Source organism: Balaenoptera acutorostrata, chromosome 20 (genome assembly GCF_949987535.1).
Source record: "Balaenoptera acutorostrata chromosome 20, mBalAcu1.1, whole genome shotgun sequence".
Classification (NCBI taxonomy): domain Eukaryota; kingdom Metazoa; phylum Chordata; class Mammalia; order Artiodactyla; family Balaenopteridae; genus Balaenoptera; species Balaenoptera acutorostrata.
The window spans coordinates 1,232,938-1,255,936 of record NC_080083.1 but is presented as its reverse complement, the minus strand read 5'-3'; the positions used below and the strand labels follow the sequence as shown (position 1 = coordinate 1,255,936).

The 22,999-nt window shown below is 63.7% G+C and overlaps 1 protein-coding gene across 1 annotated transcript in view; it reads right to left on the bottom strand.

The window, feature by feature from the left end:
• The window catches only part of MYO15A (myosin XVA), a 50,177-nt gene extending 28,092 nt beyond the window's left edge, over positions 1-22,085 (bottom strand). Inside the window, 34 exon segments of the mRNA XM_057536147.1 lie at positions 36-151; positions 736-869; positions 1,375-1,550; positions 1,870-1,987; positions 2,799-2,923; positions 3,059-3,104; positions 3,226-3,374; positions 3,875-3,952; positions 4,606-4,731; positions 5,236-5,367; positions 5,729-5,824; positions 6,750-6,873; positions 6,959-7,017; positions 7,605-7,718; positions 8,551-8,712; positions 9,240-9,353; positions 10,232-10,295; positions 10,373-10,476; positions 10,601-10,606; positions 14,164-14,254; positions 14,374-14,448; positions 14,783-14,892; positions 15,788-15,851; positions 16,409-16,491; positions 18,481-19,460; positions 19,463-19,574; positions 19,577-19,863; positions 19,866-20,023; positions 20,025-20,122; positions 20,124-20,654; positions 20,656-20,899; positions 21,021-21,096; positions 21,099-21,755; positions 21,758-22,085. Coding sequence (XP_057392130.1) covers positions 36-151; positions 736-869; positions 1,375-1,550; positions 1,870-1,987; positions 2,799-2,923; positions 3,059-3,104; positions 3,226-3,374; positions 3,875-3,952; positions 4,606-4,731; positions 5,236-5,367; positions 5,729-5,824; positions 6,750-6,873; positions 6,959-7,017; positions 7,605-7,718; positions 8,551-8,712; positions 9,240-9,353; positions 10,232-10,295; positions 10,373-10,476; positions 10,601-10,606; positions 14,164-14,254; positions 14,374-14,448; positions 14,783-14,892; positions 15,788-15,851; positions 16,409-16,491; positions 18,481-19,460; positions 19,463-19,574; positions 19,577-19,863; positions 19,866-20,023; positions 20,025-20,122; positions 20,124-20,654; positions 20,656-20,899; positions 21,021-21,096; positions 21,099-21,755; positions 21,758-22,085 — 5,937 coding nt within the window.
• Between the last annotated feature and the right edge of the window lie 914 nt (positions 22,086-22,999).

Sequence of the window (22,999 nt, the reverse complement as noted above, 5' to 3'; positions counted from 1 at the left end):
CACAGGGAGGGGAACCAGGCCTGCTGCTCCCCCACCTGCCGGCCCCCCTTCCCGTCCCCTGCGGCCACCCGGACCCCCGCACCCACCTCCTGCCCCCGTAGCCGCGCCTCTGCCACCCAGAGCCTCCGCTCCGCCCTCGGCTGCAGGAGAGCTGATGGTCAGGGCGGGCAGAGGCGGGCAGAGGCGACGGCCCCAGGCCCACCTCACAGACGGGGGGCAGAGGCGCGGCCAGAGAAACGGGGTGTGGGAAAAGACAGCGAGAGAGACACAGGCAGAAGGCACAGAGTGACACTTTGGGGAAGGAGAGACGCACAGGATTTCTGGGAAGTAGCAGGGAGACGTGTGACGGGGCCCCTCCCGGGTGCCCACAGAGCCTCCAGTAAAGGCGCAGCTCCTCGGGGCTTTGGGGTCATGTCTGTCTGTCTGGCGGTGGGTTACACAACAACACGCCGAGACCGGCACGAAGGCAAGAGCAACACCAGAGCCGGTGCTGTTCAGGTTACCAAATTCTAATCGCGCCCGGTTACTGGGGCCCCTGCTGTGAGCCCTGCACTAGCCACACCCTTCCCATGCAGCCTCTCAGTCAACCCCCTGCACACCCCAAGGGTTGGGTGGGGAGATCGCAGCTACAGAGGGCCCAGTGGGGATTCAAACCCAAGCCCGCCCCGGCCAACAGTCTCCGCCTGGGGGCCAAGTGCTTCCTCCCCGTTCCTGCTGCCCCCCCCAGAGCCCAACGGGGCAGGCCTGGCTCCTGGGAGGAGGGCGAGGGGCAGGCCTGCAGCACCTTGAGGTGACGCCGGTGGCTTGTGCACGTGTGCACCAGGGCCCGGAACTTCACCAGACGCCTCCTCATCTGCTGATACCGCTGCCTGGGGGTGGGGAGAAAAGGAGGGTCTGGGTAGGGGGGTTTGGGGGCAGGGGTCATGAGTGACCAAGGGGCAGAGATGCCCACACCCGCCTTGCTTGGGTATCAGTGCCCACACTTCACTCCGGGGCCCTTTGCACAAAGGGAAACAATCTCGGAGAGGGGCAGTGACTTGGCCAAGGTCACACGACAACCTGAGTGGCAGGACCTGGATGAAACCATCTGGACCATGTACTTCCAATCTGGTTGTAGTCCCAGGGTATAGGACATGCTGGGGGGGGAGCCCTCTTGGCTGGAGGGATTCCCACCCACCGGTCACAAGGACCAGGGTGTGGGAGGAAGGACATCCAAAAGCAGAGACACAGAGAGTCTGATCACCCTTCCTGCAGAGGCCCTACTCTCAGCTTGCATGCCTCCAGGAACAGGGAGCTCACTACCCAAGTTCAGGCTCAGCCTTTCCAGAGCCTAGCCGTTGGACTCCAGGGAGTCCTGCCCTCTCTGGGCCACACCTGGCCAGGTAGCCACGGGCCCGGCTCTGCAGCAAGATGATCTTGTGGCGCAGGGAGCGGAAACGCCGCTGGATGAAGAAGCCGCGGAGGCAGCGCTGCAGCGTGAGGGCTGCCAGGTTCAGGACGTGCTCCCGCATGCCCTCCAGCAGCTGGTGCAGGTGCTCCTTCAGGAACAGCTGAGGGCAGGAGGCAAGGACTGAGGCAGGGGAAGGCCATGTGACTGCCTGGAGGCCCCCCCTCTCCAGAAGTCCGTGGAGGCAGACAGACAAGGCGGCCCTGGAGTCGGGGGGAGGACGCGCTGCGTCTGGAGAGGCGGGGAAGGCGGGATGGCGAACTAGGCGTGGGAACAGCCGGGCAAAGTCCGGAGGTAGGATCCGCATCCATTTGCTAGCTCAGCTGGATGGCCTCTGGGACAGCAGCCTGCAGCCGGAGTGTTTCTGAGCCCACAGGCTCCAGCCGTGGGGCACCCAGGGGCTGAGTGCCAGCGGGACTCACCTTGCTGATGCCGACGCGGTACATGTTTGGCGTGACCGTGCACAGGCGGCTCAGCACGGACACACACATGTCCCCACTGGCTGGTAGGTTGTGCTGGAGGGCTACTAGACAGCGGTACCTGCAGGGCCCAAACCCAGTGTGGGTCTATGGGACCCACCCGGTCACCTGCAAGACCTTGGGGTCACCACCCCCAACCCCCGTCTCCCGGAAGCCCGAGTCCCAGCAGTGCCTCTACTCATAGTGTCTTCTAACCAGAAAAAGGCTTTCTGTCCTCAAGACCCTGCTGAGGACTTCCCTGGTGGCACAGTGGTTAAGAATCCGCCTGCCAATACAGGGGATATGGGTTCGATCCCTGGTCCGGGAAGATCCCACATGCCGCGGAGCAACTAAGCCCATGTGCCACAACTACTGAAGCCTGCGTGCCTAGAGCCCGTGCTCTGCACCACAATGAGAAGTCCGTGCTCTGCAACAAAGAGTAGCCTCGCTTGCCGTAACTAGAGAAAGCCTGCGCACAGCAACGAAGACCCAACACAGCCAAAAATAAATAAACAAATAAATAAATAAAATAAAATAAAAGAGGCCTTAAAAGTAAGCTCAAAAATTATGAAAATTAAAAAAAAAAAATACTGAGCAACCCGAAAACTGTAATAAATTGTTTCAGTAGAATAAGGTGATTTACCGCCATCTGCTGGAAACTTGTCAAAATAACTATTAAAATTACTATTCTTTGGAATAAACACACACACGATAAAACTATGAAAAAATGCAAAAGAGTAAATACATCTTCCATATAACAGCTAGCATGTGCTGGTCTTGTGTACTGCACAATCTGAGCAACTGTGCCCTATTCATCCTGGGTTGCGTATTCCTAGGGCCATGGTGGGCTGGGAAGGGGTCCGTGGAGCTCAGAACCGCCCTGACCGAGGTACCTGTCGATGAACACCTGGAAGGGCAGCCGCACCGGAAAGCCCTCCTTGCGGATCCGCACAGTCTCCAGCACCCCCGAATAGCGTAACTGGGCCATCACCACATCTGGCTCAAAGAGGCCTGGCTCCTGGGGGAAGGCCCAGATAGGGAGCCTGCACATTGGCCCAACAGATGGAGGGCCAGAGAGGCAAAGCCACTCACCCAAGGTAACACAGCATGGGGAGAGGACTTGGCTCCCCCAGGGACCTCAGCCATCACATACCTTCTTGTGGTTGGGCTTCAGGCACCTGACGAACAAGGGGTTACACCTGGGCAGGGGCGGGAGGAGGGCAGTGTGAGGCCCCAGAGAAGGAGGGTGCTTACCCCTGAGGGTCACAGGGTGGGTGGGTCAGAGGTGAGGCTGGGTGCCCGCGCCCCTGCCACGCCCACCTCTCCATCTTTTCCACCAGATCCAGGAGCGACTGCTGGAACTTAGCGGCCACCGTGTGCGCCTTGTAGAGCCGGGTGACGGAGCTGCTCTTGCCCAGGCGCTGAGGGGCAGCCTGCGGGGCATGGCTGGAGAAGAGGTGTGCCACCGCCTGGGCCAGTCAGCGGTCAAGGCGCGGGAGACAGGAGACAGGGATGGGGAGGGACCCAGAGGCAGAAACGAGAGAGAGAGAGACAGGGAAAGAACAAAAGGCGTCAGTCTCTGGGCCAGAGGGATCAGAAAAGTGACCCGCTGGACCCGTCCTCTCTGCGAGGCCGTGTCCTCCCGGCTGGCATACCTCTCAAGGGAGGGTGCTCAGCACCTTCCAAGGGGCCCACCCGTGGCTGGGGAACGCACAGGCACTGACTCCGTGCCTGGCCCCGAGGTGGCCTGTTACAGACCTGGCCGTGAACTCTGGCAATGACCTCAGGGGGAGGGTGCCCATTCGACAGAGACGCAAGTGGAGGCCGAGAAGGTGTGGGGATGGAAGAACCGCTCAAGGAGGGACGGGCTGGGGTGAGCCAGAGGCAGGACCGGGCTGGGGGAGGGGCCTAACGGTGGGCTGGGTGCTCAGGCTGCGGGGGGCTGGGGTGGCAAGGCGAGGCCACTCACCCGTGTCCGGCTCCGCACAAACAGGTCCAGCACGTCCTGGCGCACCTGGTCATGGTTCTTGTCCAGGAACTTGTGCACCTGGAAAGGGGGAGGGGCGGGCAGCTCCGGCTGGACCCCACCCCCACCCCACACAGCCCCTGGGTGCGTCAGCCCGCCTGCTCCCCTCCTCCTCCCTCCTCCTAACGGTGGGTCAGGTGACCCTGGCCCTGCCCCTCCAGGCCTCGGCCTCCCTGCCTATCCTAGGAGGAACGGCCCCTCCCGCTGCTCTGGTCCCCTCCCCTCCTGCCCCACTAGCCTCTCCACTCCCAGGGCAGCGGCAGTAGCCACAGTGTCACGTGGCCAGTCCACGTCTTGGCCCCATCCTCAGTGAGGACACTGTCCTGTGCCCATTCTACGGATGAGGAAAACGAGGCCCAGTGGGGACAGAGGCTAAAACTCCTGGCCTGAGACATCACCAGGGCAGGAATGAGCCGAGATGACAGTGGTGACAGTGACCGCTGATGGGGGCTCCTCCTCATCACACCCGCCCTGGCCCTGGACTTCTCGCACTCACCCCATGAGATGGGCACTATTATCATCCCCACTTTCCAGATAAGGAAACTGAGGCTCAGAGAGGTAAAGTGACTTGGCCAAGGTCACACAGCTGAGGATTAGCAGGGCCAAAACTGGAACAGGTGCCAGTGTCTCCAGCGGCGGGGAAGGGCACTGGAGGCCATGGTTCTGGGTCTCACCTGGTAGGTGACTTTGCCCGCGTAGTGCTTGATGGTGAACTCGGGCAGTGGCATCTTGGGTTTGGAGTAGAGTGGGTTGGTGCCGTGGTGGTAATGGCACTTCTGCAGAAATGTGTGGTCTGTGGCCTGGGGGTAGGCGGCGGTCAGCGGGTGGACAGGGCCCCGGCATCCCATTCCTCGCCTAGTGGCAAATTCTCCAGCCCTGACTGGTCCCCAGTGAGCACCGGGGAGGAGGAACAAGTCCCTGTTTCCCCTGGCTGCCCACTGCTCGGGCTGGGGCGGCCTAAGTGGACCCTGAAGACGGGTGGGCTCCCAGCTGCCTCCCCTCCAGCTCAGCTGTCTCTGCACGCTCTAGTCCCACTGCCCAGAGCACCCATCCCACCCTTGTGTTTTCCAATCCGAACTTGAGGCCCAAGCACAAGGTCACCTCCTCCAGGAAGCCTTCTATGACTTCCCAGGCTGGTGCAGCCCCTCGTCCGGAGCCCCCATCCAGCCTCAGTCACCCCAGGTTTGAATGGCAGGTTGGGTGTCCTGAGCTCCCGACCCCACGCCAGAGCAGAGAGGAATGCAGGACACGAGGCTCAGAGACGTCCAGCGTCCTGAGCAGGCTCACACAGCGTCGCGGCTCACCTGGGGGAAGCAGCACTGGTCGTCGAGGATGCGCAGGATGCCGTAGGGCTTCAGCGAGATGAGGTTGATGCAGGGCTGATTGTCGGCGAAGGCGATCTCCCGCCAGTCGATCTGCTCGCGGATGTACTCCTCCTGCAGGCGGCAGGCCTCTGCCTCCTAGCCCTGGGTCCCTCCCAGCCCGTCCCGCAGGCAGACGCCCCCCGGGGGCCTGGCCAGGGCACCTCTGCGTGTGCGCCTCCCAGCCCGGGGAGCTCACTCCCCAGCGGGGCAACACGAACCCCCTCCTCTGGGCCCTGCTTCTCCCCCGGCCTGGAACGGCCCTGCCAAGGGTGAGAAGGACCCCCCAGGGGCTCTCCTCTGCGCTCAGCACCCCGCGCCTGCCCCTCCATGACACAGGCCTTCGCGTGTGCTGCTCCCCAGCACAACCCATCTGCCTCCAAGGAGGCCCAGCGGCCAGCGGGGACGGGACAGAGAGCTGACGGAGACCCCTCACCTGCTCCTCCTGGAAGACGATCTTGTTGAAGAGGTACTGGAGGCTCTCGTTTGCATAGTTGATGCACAGCTGCTCGAAGCTGTTGAAGCTCAGGTCCTGCCGGGCGTGTGGTGAGGCTGGGCCTGGCCCCTCCGTGGCCAGCAGCCCGTCCGTCCCGGCCAGGGCCAGGGCCTGCCCACCCCCGGGGCAGGCTCATCCCCGCCTTCCACGGCCGCAGTTTCAGCAAACTGGAGCCCCGCCCACAGACCCCCTGCCCAGAACCCTCGGTGGCTCCGACTGCGCACAGGGGAGAACCTGACAGTCCCATGCAAGGTGGCACATGCAGTGGCTGAAGCCCCAGGCTCTGGAACCTTCTGCCTGCGTTCCAATCCTGGCTCTGCCACTTTCTAACCCCCCATGCCTGAGTTTCCCCACCTGTAAAATGGGGATAAGGACAGTGCCCACCTCACAGAGTGGTTGTAAGGATTAAGTGAACTAATAAGCAAAGTGCTTAGAACATCAGCTGGCACACAACAGGTGCCCCGGGAGCCTCAGCTGCCACTTCTGTTATTCTGATTTTGCCTATCTCTCTCCATGTCCCCCACCCTGACCGCCCAGATGACTTCCACCTCCCCAGACACCACAGCCCACACATCTGAGCCTCCACATAGGCTGTTCCCTCCACCTCAAATGCCGTGACTGGTTTTTAAGGAATTAGCTCAGGACGGCTCGTCCCCCTCCAGGAAACCTTACCTGATGCCTGCCCAGCTAGGGCTCTGCTCTAGGCTCCCCCAGCGCCAGGCTGCCTCTGTTACAGCTCTGACCACATGTGTTCGTCAGTGTCCATCCTCATCCCACCCAGTCCCTCCCGGAAGCGCCCCAAGGGCGGGGCCCAGGTCTGGTTCTTCCTGGGGTCCCTGGTGCTGCCCACAGGGCCTGGCGCCCGGAGGCCCCAGGGAGTGCTTGTGGGCGAGCGGAGGGAGATAATCATAGGGGAGGGCCCTGAACAGATGACTGTGCTAGAGCGCCCCTGGGGGCCCACCTCGAAGCCATAGATGTCCAGGATGGCGATGGACAGCGCGTCCTGCTGCGGGGACACCAGCGCGTTGACCCTGGTGATGAGCCAGCCAAACAGCAGCGCGTACAGGACCTTGGCGATGGCATCTCTGGAGCAGAGATGGTGTTTTGGTGGGGGGCAGGCACAGCGAGGGGGCGGGGGACCTAGGGCTCAGGCGGGAGGTGTGGCCTCACCTGGCGTCCACGGCGCTCTCCACGGTCAGGGGGGTGAAGATCTTCTCTCGCATTGTCTCCTGTGGGGGATGCAGCCCCTGAGTGACAGCGGGTTGGCCACCACCTCCGGAAAGTCCCCAGAGGACTGGGGGTGGGGGGCGTGGGGAGGGGAGCCGGGGAGATGGTGTGACTTGTCTCAGGCACGAAGTCAGCCAGGGGCAGGACAGACACCCTCGTCCCCCCTTCTGCCTGGCTTGCTGGTGGGATGGGGGCTGCCGGTCTGAGGGGGAGACAGAGGCAGAAGCAGACACAACAGTGACATCAGCCTGGGGAGCGGGGAGGGCAGGGGTGGGGGAGATACTGGCCCCGCCAGGGGTCAGGGACGGCTCCCTGGAGCAGAGGGTACCCGTGTTGGGGCTTGAGGATCAGTAGGCGTGAAAAAGGGAACCGCATTCCAGGCAGAGGGAACAGCCTATGCAAAGGCCTGGAGACTGGTGCCAAATGCCTTTGGGGTCTGAGGTTACCCACCTCTGGCCAGACCCAGAAGATGGACAGGATGGGGAGGTGTGGGAGAGGGGCAGGGGGCCCACACAGGACAGGGCACAAAGCAGCTCCGTCCAGGGCTGGCAGGAGGCTTCGAGAGCGTACCCCGCACCCAGGGACTCACGGTCACTTTGAAGGTGATGGCCTTCTGCAGGCCCTCGGGGGAGACCTGCAGCAGCTCGGCCACGGCCTGGATCTCCCGGGCGCTCACCACCGAGGCAACCTCCTGTGCGTCCGTCTGCAAAACACCCACAGGAGTGCATTTTGAGCTAAATAAGCTTTTTATATGAGTTCCTATAAAAAACAGAAACAAGCGAGAACAGCCAGGAAGATTCTAAAACAGAAGAGGAGTACAGGGGGCACTGGAGATAGTAAAACATAAAGTTAGAATAATTAAAACACTATGGGGACAGACACACAGTTTGTAAACAGGTCAACGAAGCACAATAAAAAAGTCAGGAATTAGACACAAATGTACACAGGAATTTTCAGTACGGGATAAATACGTTATTTCTCAAGTTGGGAGACTGAGTCACTATCTAAACAAAAAAACAAGATCCCTACCTTGTACCTTACTAGAATAAATTCCTGATGAACCAGAGATTTAAATGTTAAAAAAATAATCACAGAAACCATAAAAGGTCTTCAAACAATTATAGGCATAGGCTTTTATAATTTTAGAGAGATAAATCTCTAAAATGATAAAAAGTCTAAAATTTGTATAAGACTTGATAAATGAAATGCCTGAGAATAATTTTTTAAATCTGCATAGCAAAAAACCCCACCAAAAACCAAAACAGGAAAAAACCTGTAAACAACCAAAATATAAATGATAAACCAGAAAATATATTTGCAATTCACATTAGAGACAAAGAGCTGATTCCCTTAACGTATATAAAAAGCTCTCATACGTCGATTAGAAAAAGATAAACAACCCCAAAGCGGGGGGAAAAAGACCAGATGATCTGTGCTTCCGGCTGTGAGCTGGCGGTTTTTCAGCCAGTTCTTCAGCCTCCAGAAGACGCCCATGTCCCGAGGGAGCGGGCCGTGCGGCCGTGGTGTCCCCTCACCTCATACTTCTCAAAGTAGACGTTGCCCAGGTGCAGGATGGAGGCCAGGATGCGGAAGATGCTGTCCTGGTCCTCGGCGCTGAAGCCCAGCACCTCCATGGCGGCCAGCAGCCGGCGGAAGTCGTCCGCGTCGCTCTTCCCTGAGATCTCACAGTTCCCACCCTGGGCGAGGGCAGGGCAGGGGTCGGGGACCCTGGGTGGGGGCCAGGAGCCCTCAAGGTCCCTGCTCTGCCCCGGCCTGCAGCGTGGCCGGAGCTCCCAGTTCTCCTTCCCCTGCCGAGGGCCGGAGGCTCCGAGCGGGCACCGCACACCAGGCCCTGTGCTGAGGGCTTCGTGTACATTTCCTTCTAATCCTCACACACCCCTGCAAAGCGGGACTGTGCTGTCCCCATTTTACAGACGACGAAAGTGAGGCTCTGGAAGGAAGCGTAGTCGCTCCAGGCCGCTTAGTTCTATTCTAGGCTCCAGAAAAACAAAGAATCAGGTCGACCTCCCCTACCCTGGCTTTGGGCCCCAAAGACACCTGTGCCCTTTGCCACGATGAGACACCGCAAGTCCAAACTCACCCTCCCAAACCTCCATCACCTTCGCTGGCCATCAGGACGCCACGACTCGGCTCTCTCGGCCCACGCGGAGTGATGGGGGGAGGGGACCAGGCCAAGGGCCCTCAGACGCCCGCTGGCTCTCACCTGGTTCAGGTAGTAGTAGGTCTCGGCCTCCTGCAGGCTGAAGGCCTGCCGGAGCTGGGCGGGCAGCCCGGCCAGCAGCTCGTAGAAGATGTGGTAGTTCCTCTCGTTTTTGGCCTGTGGAGTGGGTTGGGGGCTGCAGAGAGGGGAGCCGCGGACCTAGGTGACCCCCGGACACACATACAAGCCCAGCTATGCCCACAGGTACAAGTGCACACACGGGCCTCAGGTGAGACCGGTGCCCCCTGTGACGAGTGAGCCCCAGCCTGGCACTGGCGGGGCGTTGGGGGGACCCTGGTGTGGTGGCGGGGAGGGGCTTTGGGCAGGATTTAACTCTGTTTGGAGAAATGAGAGAAAGGTGGCCCTTTTTGCATGTGTACCGGCTACACAAGCCTCTGCACACGTGTGTCCACAGACCAGACGTGTACTCACAGGGCCAGCCAGGGTGGTGGGCACAGACTGTGGTCAGGCCTCGAGCCAGGCCCTTGGGACACAAAGGGGAACAAGGCAGACAGAAGCCCCTGGCCTCGTGGAGCCCACCTGCTGGCCGGGGAGACAGACCCTCAGCAGAGCACCGTGAGTGGCGAGAAGCGCTCTGCAGAGAAACAACGCAGCCGAGGGGGTGGGCAGTGGCGGGGGGGGGGCCGCTCCCCTGGGGCGTGACCTTCAGCGAAGACTTGGAGGAGGTGAGGAGTTCGGCCACGCAGCTGTCTGCGGGAAGAGTGCTCCGGGTAGAAGGAACAGGCGCTGCAAAGGCCTTGTGGCAGGATGGGGCCAGGTGTGCCTCAGGGACAAGGACGGGGCGCGGGGGAGGGGAGGAGACGCGGCCACAGAGGCGCGCACGCACACACGCACACGCGCGCACGCACACGCACGCGCGCACACACACACACACACACACACACACACGCACCCCCGAGCGTCGTTCATCAGCTCAGCCAGGTGCCAGGCTCAGAGGGTCTGCACGCCCCACGCCCGACTCCATCCTGACACACCTGAAACACGATCCTGGATTTCTCCAGCAGGTACTGCGAGGTTATGGCACCAGAAATCACGCCCCTGGGGAGGGAGCACAGTCAGCTACGCCGGGCACCGTGCACGCAAGGCCCCGGGGGGCTCCACCGCGGCCCACTCACCCTTCCAGAAAGATCTCCACAAACTTCCCGAAGCGGCTGGAGTTGTCGTTCCTGACAGTTTTGGCGTTACCGAAGGACTCCAGGAGGGGTGTGGCCTCCAGGATCTGGGCGCCAGAGGAAGATCGGGCATTGCGGGGAGCCCACGGGGGCCTCCCCAGGTCCCCCACCGCCCACCCCATGCCGCCCGCCCCGCACCGCACAAGTGTGCGCACACGCACCCCCCAATACCTTTATCTTCAGGAGCCGCCAGCACAGAGGAGGAGGGCGGGACAAGAAGAGAAGCGGGTCACCCGCGGGACCGACCGGCTCCCCCCAGGACGCCGGGGGCCTCCGACCGCGGAGGGAGCGGCCGAGCCCTCCCGGCCCTCGGCAGGCAGGAGAGCCGCCAGCTGAGAGCAAACCCCGGAGCCTCAGGGCCCCAGGTGTCTGGGCTCGGGACCGTGGGGTGGCCTCAGCTGGGGGGTCTGCTGGGCCTTCCTGCCAAAGGGCTCCGGGGATGTTCTTGCCCCCCTCCCCAGCCACCGCCGGCCGTGACCCACCCAGTCTCCTGGAAAGGCCTCCTCCCTGCCCCGCCTTGCTCCCTCCAGGGGTCCTCTGCAACCCTCGGGAGGTCCCGTCCCCCCCGGCTCCCACCCCTCGGGCTCCAGGCCCTGCACGGCCCAGCCCCATCTCCTGTCCCCTCCCAGCTCTGCCCAGCACTGCAGTCCCGACTGTGCCCGTGCCAGCCTCTGGGCACTGGCGCTCTGGCCCCCTGCAGCCCTCAGCCCTTCGTACATCCATGTCTCCCGCTAGAGCGTCAGCCCCAGAGGCAGGACCCTGTGTGCACACGCCTGGTGCTCAGCACCCACACAGGACCCGGCAGCAGGAGGCTCTCAACAAACACCTGCTGGGGGGGGGGGGCCTCCCTGGCGGTCCAGTGGTTAGGACTCCGCGCTTCCACTGCAGGGGGTGCGGGTTCCATCCCTGGCTGGGGAACTAAGATCCCCACGTGCCGCACTATGCGGCCAAAACATACAAAAAAAAAAAAAAATCTGCTAAATGGATGAAATGGGGGGATAGCTCTTAATGAGAGCAGAGACGCCAGGGTGTTGTAGCTAATCACAGCACCCACTTATTAAGCACCTACTGCATGCCAGACCTTTTGCCCCAATTACAGCATTGTTAACAATCCTACGAGGTAGGTGCTAATATCGCCCTTGCTTACAGATCAGGAAACTGAGGCTGGGAGAGGTGAGGCAGCGTGCTCGGGACTCCAGGGTCGGAAAGAGCAAGGGCCCAACCCACCACAGCCCACGCTCGGCGAGGTAAGCAGTGCTTTCTCTGGCTGCATCCTTTCCTCAGGATAAACTCTTAGGGGAGAAGTAGGGGGCCCGGTGTCCGCAGAAATGATCCACATTACCTTGGGGACGGTGCCAGTTCCCTCCACCTGCTCACCCACAGTGTCGCTCAGTCCCGGAAATACTGTGCCCACCGTACAGGGGAGTGGACTGAGGCCCAGAGAGGCACGGGGGCCAGCCTGGGGGTGCTTAGGGAGTCAGGGTCCGTCTGGGCTTTGGCCTGTACCGTCCCCTGTGGGCACCTGGGGGTGGGTTCTCTCCTCTAGTGCCCAGCACAGGGCAGGGCACACGGCCGGGGGTGGGAACATCTGGCCCCGTGGGGCCGTCCAGCCCAACCCGCGGGTGCGCCGGTGCCTGTGGCCCGGGCTGAGCAGCACCCAGCCACCCCGAGCCCCTACCCCAGGGAACCCTTGTCTCGTTCCCAGCCCAGAGGTGGAGCCTGTGGCCCAGACCTCGGCTGATCAAGGCGCGCCTGGGTCCGGTGAGGACGCGTAGCCAAAACCAGTCCAACAAGAGGGAGCCCTGAGGCCTCCTGGCCCGGCGGGCAGTGCGGGCCGTGGTGCTGTGGCACTGTCGTGCTGACCACGGGAGACAGATGAGGATGACGTCCAAACGTGCGGGAGGGCGGGGCCGAGACAAGGGACGTCATTTAAGACCCTGGGCCCAGCCTTGCCTGAAACTGACCCTAGACCCAGACCGTCCGATTGCAGGAGCGGGCCCAACGGCGGTCAGGAGGTGAGTGCACGGTCACCCCAGCCAGCAGGCACCTCTTCACAGCTCCTCTGTGCCCGGCCCAACCCCTCAGGCCCAGCCACGCCCCGCGCCTCCGCCGTCCTCCCCGACCCCTGCCAACACAGCTCCCCGCCGTGAACCTCAGACCCCAGCCCCTCCATCCCGCCACTCTGGGACACCGGGCAAGTCACTGCCCTCCCAGGCCTCAGTTTCCCAGCTCCCAGGGCTGCCGCGAGGCTCCGGTGCCGACAGAGCCAAAGGCTCCGCGCACACAGGAGGCGCCTGACGCACACGGCTGCCTGTCTACGCAGCCAGTCCTCCCGGGAGTCTACCCTTAGAGGCCTGACCCCCGGCCTGGAGCAAAGGGATGATCTGGTTGGCCTCCAGGAGACCCAGGCTGGGATGGGAGGGGCTGGCAGGCCAAGGTCGGTATCAGAAGTGGCCTGCCAGGAAGTGACCTCTCCTGACCACAAAGCCTGGGCTGACCCCCGCCTCACCGAGGGCCCAGCAGCCCCTGCCCAGTGCCCCCAGATCACCTGCAGAGGTCGCCACCAGCTGGGACACTGTGGCCACTGCAAACCTCTGGAGGGCTGGGCCGGAGTCTGAGCGTCAGGTTCTGGAGTCTGGGCTGGCGGGCCTCGGCCTCTGCCCCGCCTCCCCTGAGCTCCAGGCTCCTGGCACATGTACCGTCTCCCACCACCTGTGCAGGGACGCCCGGCAGACCCTCAAGGGCACCTGCGTCTTCTCTCCATATCCTGCCCCTCAGCTGTTGGCTGCTCCTGTGACTCAGGCCGAATGCCTGGGGCCAGCTTGGACGTCCCCTCTTACAGCCCCGTCTGGTCCCTCACCAAGTCCTGGACCCGCACCCAGGCCAGCTGTGCTCACCAACCCCGCTGTCACCTCTCTGGTTCGAGCCACCATCCTCCCTCGCCTGGACCACATGCTGCCCCTCTGCCGACCCAGCACACCACACCTGCTGGACCCCCAGGGCCTTCACACCTGCTCTTCCCGAGATGTCTGCAGGCCCCACTGCCCTGCCTTCTCAGCGGGACCTGCCCTGACCCCCATGCCTGAAATTGCAGTCCCCAACACGCCCCATCCTCCTCCCTACACTTCCCTACAACTTAACCCTTTCACATACACAGAATTTACCTGTCTGCTATTTTCCTTCCTGCTTCCTACAGTAGAACAAAATTCCCACAAGATGGGAACATTTATCAGACTCTTGTTGCTGCTGCCTGCTCCCCAGAGCCTAGCCTGGGCCTGGCACACAGCAGGTCCTCGGGAATCCGTTACAGAGGTTCTGACGTTCTTGGGTTCACAGAACTCAGCTCTCTAAGCAAACCTCCAATGCTGCAGACCCCAGCCAGGCCTTCTCAGTGCCCCAGCCTCTCCTGACCCTACACTGGCCATCGCACACATTCGGGCCTGTCCTGCCTCTTTCACGACCATGAACGTGAGGCCAGGCGGGAGGAGTGGACGACGCCCCCTGCCCACGTGGCCTCTGCTGGGGCCGCCCCAGGGGGCTGGAACGCAGAGCTGCAGGGGAAGGCAAGCAGGGGAGAACTCCCGGGAGGGGAGGCAGCAAGAGCCCCAAGGCCTACGAGGCCTCTCTGTGCAGCCCTGGGCTCGGCCACCCATCCTCCAAGTGGGGCCACAGAGTCTTGCCTCTCGAGGAGCACGAGGGGCGCTGGGCTGAGGGCCCTGGGGGGACAGACGCACCTGCCGTGTGACGCCCCGTTTCTGGTTCATGGCCGCCAGGTAGCGCAGAATCAGCTTCGTGGCCTCAGTTTTTCCAGAGCCGCTCTCTCCACTGACCGGGCAGAGGGGCAGAGTGAGCTCCAGCCTGTTCACGGCCTCTTTTGGGCTCCCCTGACCCCACCGTGACATAGGAAGACACGGGAAGGCAGGCCGGCCCCCTCCGCTGCTCACCTGATGATTATGCACTGGTTCTGTTTGGCATCGAGCATTTTGGCGAAGGCGAGATTTGCAATTGCAAAGAGGTGCCTGGAGAGACAGACCATAGGCATTCCGGGCCAGGCCCTGCCGGTGCTCCCAAACCTCCCAGGGGACGGGCAGGGGGACATCTCTGCCTAGCCAAGCAGCCAATCCTGCTGTACCCCACCCTCGGGGAATGCTCCCCGAAAAGCTCCCCACCCAGGTCTGAGCCACAGTGGCCTCCAGCCCACCGGGGTCTGTGGCCAGGCTCAGGGAGAGGCTGCTGGGCTCCCCACCGCCATCCACCACCCACAGCTGAGGGGCAACCAGGGACTCGCCAAGCTCAGACAGGAACCCAGGAGACCCCGGGGAGGTCCCCTCCCCCAGCCCTGGAGACACTCACGGGGAATTCTCGGCCAGGGCCCGCCCGCTGTACTGCTGCACCTGCTCCAGCCCGTAGATTCCAAACATCCGGTACGGGTTCACCGACACCAGGATGCTGCCGATGTACGTCTGCCGGGCAGACGGTGGCCTCAGGGCCCGTCTGTGTCCCTCCCTCCCCCACTCCTGGGAGCCGGGATCCCTGTTTCATGGGGACAGACGTCTGGCTGCCTGGCCCTGGTGTCTGCACCCTGGGCCCCCAGACAGCTTGATGGGTCGTGTGCTCTGGCGGTGGAGTGTCAGGCACTGAACCAGGCTGAGGCTGGGAGGAGGGTGGAGCACGCAAAGCCCCAGAGCCACCATCCCACAAGGGTGCCTGCTTCCTTCATTCACAGTCGGGGCCCACCCCCTGACCGTCCCCCCGGGCCCCAGGTGTATGGCTCCCAGGACTCTGGAAGCTTTACCCATCGGGCCCCTGGTGGGGGTCACGCACTTCTGGGTTCCCTGTCTCCAGGCCTCTAAGACTCTACGTTTTAGGACTTTGGATTTTAGCACTCCCAGCTCTTGAATGCTATGCTCAAATCGTAGAAACTCCAGGGTTCAAACCAGATGCCACGGGCTTCCCTGGTGGCGAAGTGGTTGAGAATCCGCCTGCCAATGCAGGGAACACGGGTTCAAGCACTGGTCTGGGAAGATCCCACATGCCGCGGAGCAACTAGACCAGTGAGCCACAACGACTGAGCCTGTGAGTCTGGAGCCTGTGCTCCGCAAGAAGAGAGACCACGATAGTGAGAGGCCCGCGCACCGCGATGAAGAGTGGCCCCCGCTTGCCGCATCTAGAGAAAGTCCTCACACAGAAACGAAGACCCAACACAGCCAAAATTAAATAAATAAATTAATTAATCAACCAGATGCCACAAGTCTGGGGCGAGCAGGAGAAATCCATGCTTCCCACTGCAGCCCCAGGAGGCAGGGAGGCAGCTGCCCTCAGACCCAAGCCCAGGGAGGGGTCAGTCCCAGGCCTTACGTAGATGAGGTTCCGTTCAAATCTGGTCTTGAGGTTGGCCAGCACAGTGGTCTCCTGGAGGTCTCTGCGAGGAGATGGAGGGGGGCAGTCAGGGCCCACCTTCCCCTCAGGGTAGGGCCTTGGTCAGAAAAGCCTGCGTTCAAGTCCCGTCTCTGACACCAACCAACTGTGAGGCTTTGAGCAAGTTACTTAACCTCTCTGTGCCTCAGTTTTTCTATCCATCTAATGGGTATGATAATCACTGTTCCCACCTCGCTGGGGTGGGGGATGCTCTCAGGTAGCAGACGTGAAGGCTGTCACTGTGACCGGATAATGACATTGACCAGCACGGCCCTCACGTCTGAGGCACCTCCAATGTGCCAGCACCCTCACACCAACAGCCACCCCACAGCATCCTGTGGGCGACAAAATGAGGCAGAGAGGCTGAGTATTTGCCCAGGTCCCAGCTGGTAAGCACCGGGGCTGGGGTCTGGACTCAGCCCATCTGAATTACTGGGCCTTTGTGACACTGCCTGAGCCTCACTTAGCCGGAGAGGAAACAGGCTCTGAAAATGTTCCAGGAGGTGAGGGCACCCAGGTGGGAGGCGGTGACCACTCACTGACCCTGCCACCCCCACTCACTCCAGCTGCGTCATGTCCTCCACGCCGTCCTCCCGCTGCTGCTCGCGGAACCGTGTGGACGGCAGGTTGCGGATGGAGTGCATCTGGGGGAGACAGCCTGAGGTCAGCCAGCCAGAGAGTGCCCACGCGTGGCCCCTCGGCTTGGACATGGCCAGGACCCACTGCCGCGTGGAGGAGGGAGCCCTGAGGCCGGGCCGGCCGGGTCCTGTGGGCTGTCTGCCTCGGAACGCAACGCTTAACTCCCAGGGACACGGCCAGTCTCGGCGCTGCCCGTCTTCCCGAGGGCCCTGCCAGGGGCTGAGCACACACACGCGGGCACTGCTCCCTCTGCCTGGCCAGAAGGCCTCCCACCTCACGTTCTCCCAGGTTGACACCCTCCTCCAGGGCGAACCCCAGGTCTGCCTGTGTGACAAATAGGAGAACATCCGCGTCTGGTGCCTGGGGCCTCCGGAAGGACCAGGACTTCCGCGTTCGGTGCCACACCCCGTGCCCCGTGCAGGGCAAACGCAGACCCACACGCACAGACCCACAGGCAACGGCGCCTGCAGCCCAGGTGCTCCCACGCCCACCCGTGGTCTCGCACGGGGCTTGTGGACGTGCACGCTGGCCTGCGGTGCCTGCCTGGAGGCACACACACGTGCAGGCACGTGCTCTCAACGTCCCTTGGACAGGTTCTCATGTGACAGGTGTCCCCGCACCTGGGGGTCTCGAGACAAAAGTCCCGATGCCCCCTGTGGGCTGCAGGCCCACCACGGTGCCCTGGCAGTGTGTACACTTGACCCCGCAGATACCACGTCTGCCCGGGCCGTGGCGCACGCACTCACATGCTCTCCTCGTTGGGCTGTGGAGCGCCCGAGCACACGTCCCAGGCCCGCACGTGACCCCGTGTGAATGCGAGCACACTTGTGAGCCCGCCTGTCCTGCCTCTCGGATCGAGCCTGCACCCCTCCCTGAGCGGAGAGGAAAGGGGACACCAGGAGGCAGCCCGCGTGCTAAGTAGGGCACAGCAGGTATCACCCCAGAGGCCCTGGCCTCCCGCCCACCCACCTGCCCATGTGCGCCAGTGGCCGCAAACCCTGAATAATTCAGCCACTCACGTATTCCAGGGTGAGGAGGGCCCACGCATCCTTGCCCCTCACCCCCGGGCGCTTCGCGCCCCGCTCCTTCAACGCTGCGGCCCACACGGCACGGGGCACCCGCCGTTGGGGCCAGGGCCCCCCCAGCAGCCAGGCCGCCCCGGTCGCCATTGATGGGCCTGCTGGCTGCCCGCTCCACGGGGCACCGTCTGCAGAGGCTGAGAAACGCCCGCCACCCCTGCGTGCCCCGCCCACCCCAGGCGTCCCGGGGGAGGCTCCAGTGACCACCCCCCTCCGCTGAGGGCCACCCGGCACCGGGCTCGTGTTCCGCCGCGAGCATGGCAGCCAGGCACGGGCTTGGCACCCCTCAGAAAGGCTGCCTGCCCCACACTCTACGGGGCCCAGACAGACTCCTGGCTCAGCCGTGATCCACTGTGTGACCTTCTGGGTCTTAGCTTCCCCACTGTGCAGTAAAGAAGCTGCAAGGTTGGTTCCTGAGCCCTCACCTTTGGACAGTCCAGAGCCCTGCAGCCCGGGGGACTGCCCTTAGGCAAGAGCCCTAAAGAGACAGAAGACCCAGTTTGGGGGAGGGTCAGCAGCAGGCACGAGGAACAGCATGAACGTGAATGTGGGGGTGAGACAGGATGGGTAGGCAGGGTCTGCAGTTTCGTACTCAGCCAAGATCCCTGCGGGGGGCTCAGGGTGGACATGCCATCCAGATCGGACGAGGACAGGACTGCTTGGAGCCCAGGCTGGGACAAGATCCCTTCCTCCAAGTGCCTGGGAGCAGTTTCTGGCATCTCTGTCCTCTGCCTGCCTGTGCCGGGCATCCCCTTGTTCAATCCCCCAGAAGCTCTGGGAGGCTGTTCTCCCCAAGCTACAGATGGGAAGACTGAGGCCCAAGCAGGCAGCAGTTCGCCAAGGTCCCAAGACTGTCTCCTGCCCTGTTTCCCAGGATGGAACCACAAGCCCTCCTTCTAACCTGTACCCCCATACCTTGTTCCACCAGCCTTTGGGGCCAACCTTTTCCCCGGAGCCCCCGTGGGGCAGGCAGGCAGCTCCAGGGCCCAGGCGGCAGGACGGGGGGCGAGCGTGTACTCGTGTGCAGGGTTGGTGGGCCTCCGCCGGCAGCCAGAGGCGGGACCAGAGCAGACTCCAGGCTCTCAGCCTGGGCCTGGGCTCTGGCTCCTGGATGGGAGGCTGCAGGGTAGCAGAACAAGCTCGCTGAAAAGAGCTCAGCTTTTGCACACGAGGCATGACCACAGCAAAACGCCCAGGGCTTGCCTGGAGCCATTCACCCGCCTTGGGCAGGGGTCCTGGGGCCCCAGAGGGCGCCAAGGGGGCTGGGGCCCTGGGCAGTGTCCCCCAGCGGCGCCATGGTGGCCATGTGGCCCTCATCTGCTCAGAGGTGGCCAGTGGGTAGGAAAAGCTGAGCCTCAGTGCTTTCCGCTCTGAGAGGAAATCCTTAGCGGGTGTCAGGGTCGGGCGTTCAGGCTCTGCTGGTGGCTGGGGGTCCTCCGGGCAGGCCTCTTCTTCAGGCTTCTTGAGGCTCGGGTTGGCAGATTTGGTCAGCTGTCCAGGCCCTGGGTCGTGGTGTCTACCCAGGAAGATACCGGTTGAGTCAGAGGCTGGATCTTCAGGCTGGGGAGCAGGGGATAGCCCTGGGCCCACGTGCTGGAGGAAGGGGTTTGGGGGTACAGGGGGTGGCCTGGAGAAGCCACGGAGGCTGCCTGGGCCTCCCGGCCAGGGCGAGGGTGGCCGCTGGGTGTCAGGCATGTCCACGTCCCAGCTGGGGGCCAGCGGGGGCACTGTCCAGGGCGTCTCCGAGTCCTCGGGCTCGCGCTGGCTCTCGCGGTGCTCAGGAACAGGGGCAGCGGCAGCGGTAGCCGCCGCCAAGACCCAGGCCCGGGTGGCAGGGGGGAAGGGCTGGCGCGGCCGGGGCTTCACGGCCCTGGTGGGAGGCTCGCTTAGGCTGGCCACGTGCGCGGGAGGCGCGAGGGCAGGTGGAGCGAGCGGTTTCGCGGGCTGGGGCCCAGCAGAGGGGGTGGCGAGGGCGGCCGCGGGGAGCCCAGCATGGGCGGACCGGGGTGCGCCCCGGGCGCCCCGAGGCTCGGCGCGGGGACGGGGGCTCCCGCAGCGAGCGGGGACGGCAGGGCGGCGGCGAGAAGGGCGGCCGGAAGGGGCCGCGGCGGACGGAGGGCTGGGGGGACAAGGGGCCCCAGGGGTGAGCGGTACCCCAGGCGGGGGCGGGGCTCCTCAGCGAGGGCCGGGGCGAGGGCCCGGGGAAGCCGAAGGCCGCGCCCCGCCGGCGGGAGCCCCTGAAGGAGAGCCAGGGTCCGGGGAAGGCCAGAGGGTCAGGGGGCCCCTCGGGGCTCACGGCGGGGGCTCGGCCAAGGCCCACCAGCTGGCCTGGGGTGCGAGGGGCACGTGAGCCGGGGCGGCCCAGGGCGGCGGGTGCCGGCGGAGCGAGCCGTAGGGCGAGGCAGCTGGGGGGCAGGCCCGGGGTCAGGCCGGCAGGGCCGGGGCCGGGGGCGGGGCCGGGGGCGCGCGGCGGGGTCGGCGGACGGCGGGAGTTGTTGTTGTTGCGCACGCGCGCCTGCGCCCTCCGCAGCACGATGGGCGTGCCGGGCCGGTCGGTGGTCCATGCCGGCCAGCTTGTAGCCGAAGCGCTTGTAGGCCGCCTCCCTGACAGCCGGGCCTCGCGCCCGGGCCTTCTGGCTGCCCCTCAGCCGTGGGATGGGCTCCTTTTCCGACAGGGTCTTTTTGAGGAACCGCGCCAGCGAAGTGGCCGGGCGCGGCGCTGGGCGTCTGAAGTCCGAGCTGAAGCCCAGGCCCCGGGGGGCGCCGAAGGCCGAGAGGGCGCGCTGGAGGCGGCGCTGCCGCGGCGTGAGGAAACCCCAGAAGGGGTGGCCGTAGGGCACCGGGGGCAGTGGCGGCATCTCATCCTCTTCTTCGTCTTCGTCTGTATCTCCCAAGGGCAGAGGGATGTCCAGGGAGGGCGGCAGGGGCACGTCCAACTTCTCCTTCCCAAACAGCTTCACTTGGGGCCGCGGGAAGAGGCGGAACCTGCGGATGAGGGACAACTTGGACCTGGCGGGCTTGTCCATGCCCTGCTGCTCGAAGAAGGCGGCGCTGGGCAGGCGGAAGGAGGTGCCCTGCCGCTCACCGCCCCGCCTCCTCGGGCTCCTCCAGCTCCGCGATGTCGTCCATGGGGTGGGCGTACGGGTTGTGAGGCGACAGGATGGGCGGCGGCACCCACGGGTATGCGAAGCCGACTGCTCCGGCGGAAGATAGGGGCCCTTCGGGGGGGTAGATGGCCTGGTCCCCGCCACCATAGATGCCTTCGGCGTAGGGGACTCCGTGGGAGGCACCGTAGGGGACGCTGTAGGGCGGCGCGTAGGGATCCAGGTAGGGCGGCGCGTAAGGGTCCAGGTAGGGCGGCACGTAGGCGTCCAGGTAGGGCGCCCCGTAGGTATCCGGGTGGGGGCGCCGAGTAGGTATCCGGGTAGGGCCCGGCATACGGGAGGTCGTAGGCGAGGTCGTAGGGCGGGTAAAGCGCGTCGGAAGGAGCGTAGGAGTCCTGGTAGTAGCCGTGCGGTTGCGCCTCGCCGCGTATGCGTCGTAGTAGCCATAGGGAGACGCGAACCCCGACGGGGGCGCGTAGGGGGGCTCGTAGTCGTCGTAGCCATAGCGGTAGCCGTAGTCGGAGTAGAAGGAGCCCCCGTAGTAGTCTGGGCCATAGTAGTCGTAGGGGTTCTCGGGCGGGTACCCGTGCGGGTAGTCATAGGGCGGCCAGGCCGGGCCGTGGAGGCCGTAGGCGCCCCGGTAGGGCTCCTCCTCGTACTGGTACAGCGACTGCCGGTCGTAGTAGTCATCACCCTCGCGGTGGTAGTCGTAGTACTCGCCCAGGTCCTGGAAGCCCTCCAGCCCGTACAGCGACCTGCGGGAGCCCGAGTGCCGGAACGGGGCCTCGTCCTCGAAGGGCAGGAAGCCCACGGGCTCGCCCGACGCGTAGATGCTGTGGGCGCGCGGGAACCTGCGCAGGCGACCCCCGGGCTGCAGGATCTCGGCGCCCGATGGGAAGGGCAGCTTGCGCGAGCCCGTGCGGGAGCCGGAGCGGTCCAGCCAGGCGTCCAGCGTGGCCTGCGCGCTGCCCGACTCCTCGGCCTTCTTGATGAGGAATTTCTTGGTGAGCCAGTTGATGGCCGTGGACGCCTTGCTGAGCGACTGGGCACGCGGGCGCAGGCGGCCGTAGCCGCGCCGGCCAGGAAGCGGATCACCATGAAGGACGGCTTCTTGCCCTTCATGGCACGCTTCTTCTTGCCCGCGCGCATCTGCGTCATGAGCTTCGACGTGGACTTGAGCACCGTGCGCGCCTTCTTCTTGCGTTTGGTCTTCTGGGGTCCGGTGTGGAGGCCCCAGAAGAATGCCGATGCGCTCCGGAACTGCCCCTTCTTGGAGATCTTGGGCGTGCGGTCTCGGAAGCCCATGAACAGCCGCGAAGTCCCCTTCAGGCTCCGCTTGGGCTTCTCCGGCTCCGGCGCCTTCTTCCCCTTCTTCCCTTTCTTGGCTTTCTTCTCATCCTCTTCTTCCTTCGCCATGGTGGCCACCTGGTCCCTGCCAGGCCGGCCGGTGTCACAAGCTCAGGGCCTTGGGGACACAGGGACCTGCTGAGTCTCCTGCCTGCGGCTGGACACGCAGCCTCCTCAGGCTCAGAGCAGCTGGGACTGGCCCGGTGGCCGGGGGAGGGACAGCCAAGCTCCTTCTGGCTGGGACCAGGCTTTCAGGAGGGCAGATCCATAATTCATATCCTCCTAGAGGCCCCGCCTAGAATTTCACCCGCGAGCCTGGTGGAAAGCACCTGGGTGTTGTTTATGGAAGCAGGGGAGGCCTGGCAGGCCCATGCTGTGGAGACTGCGTTGGCCTTAGACTCCCCATGAGGACAACCGTGCCTCAACCCCAGTCAAGCCCTCCCTGAGCCTCCGCCGGCTCACCCACCGAAGTGAGTGCTTGGGTCACTGGGCCCCAGAGAGGGGAAGCCACCTGCCCTAAACCACCCAGCACATCTGTCCTGGGCCACAAGTGGAGCAGCATCTCCTGAGCCAGGGTGGGACGTTCAAAAGCCCACCAAGTCACCTTGGAGGGGAGGGAACCTGGGACCCTCCAGGTCCTGGCAAGGGAGGAGGGGTAGTGGGCATGGCAGGTGCCTAGGGGTGCGGTCAGTGTAACCAGAGCTGGCCGGCCCTTGGGAGCGTGAATAATTTATCGGGGAGAACCAGGCTGCTGGCTCAGAAGGCAGGGCAAGAAGGGGGCTTCTCGGTTCCGGCAGGGCCGGGTAAGGCCATGTGCCTGGCGGGGGCAAGGGGTGCAGAGGAGCAGAAGCTCTGATCCCCAGCTCCGCCGCCGCCGGGCTGTGTGGGCTCAGGAACGCCCTTTGTCCGCTCTGGGCCTCAGTTTCCTCCTCTGTAGGGTGGGAGTGATAAGGCTGCCCTGTGTCCTTCACAGGGAGGAAGTG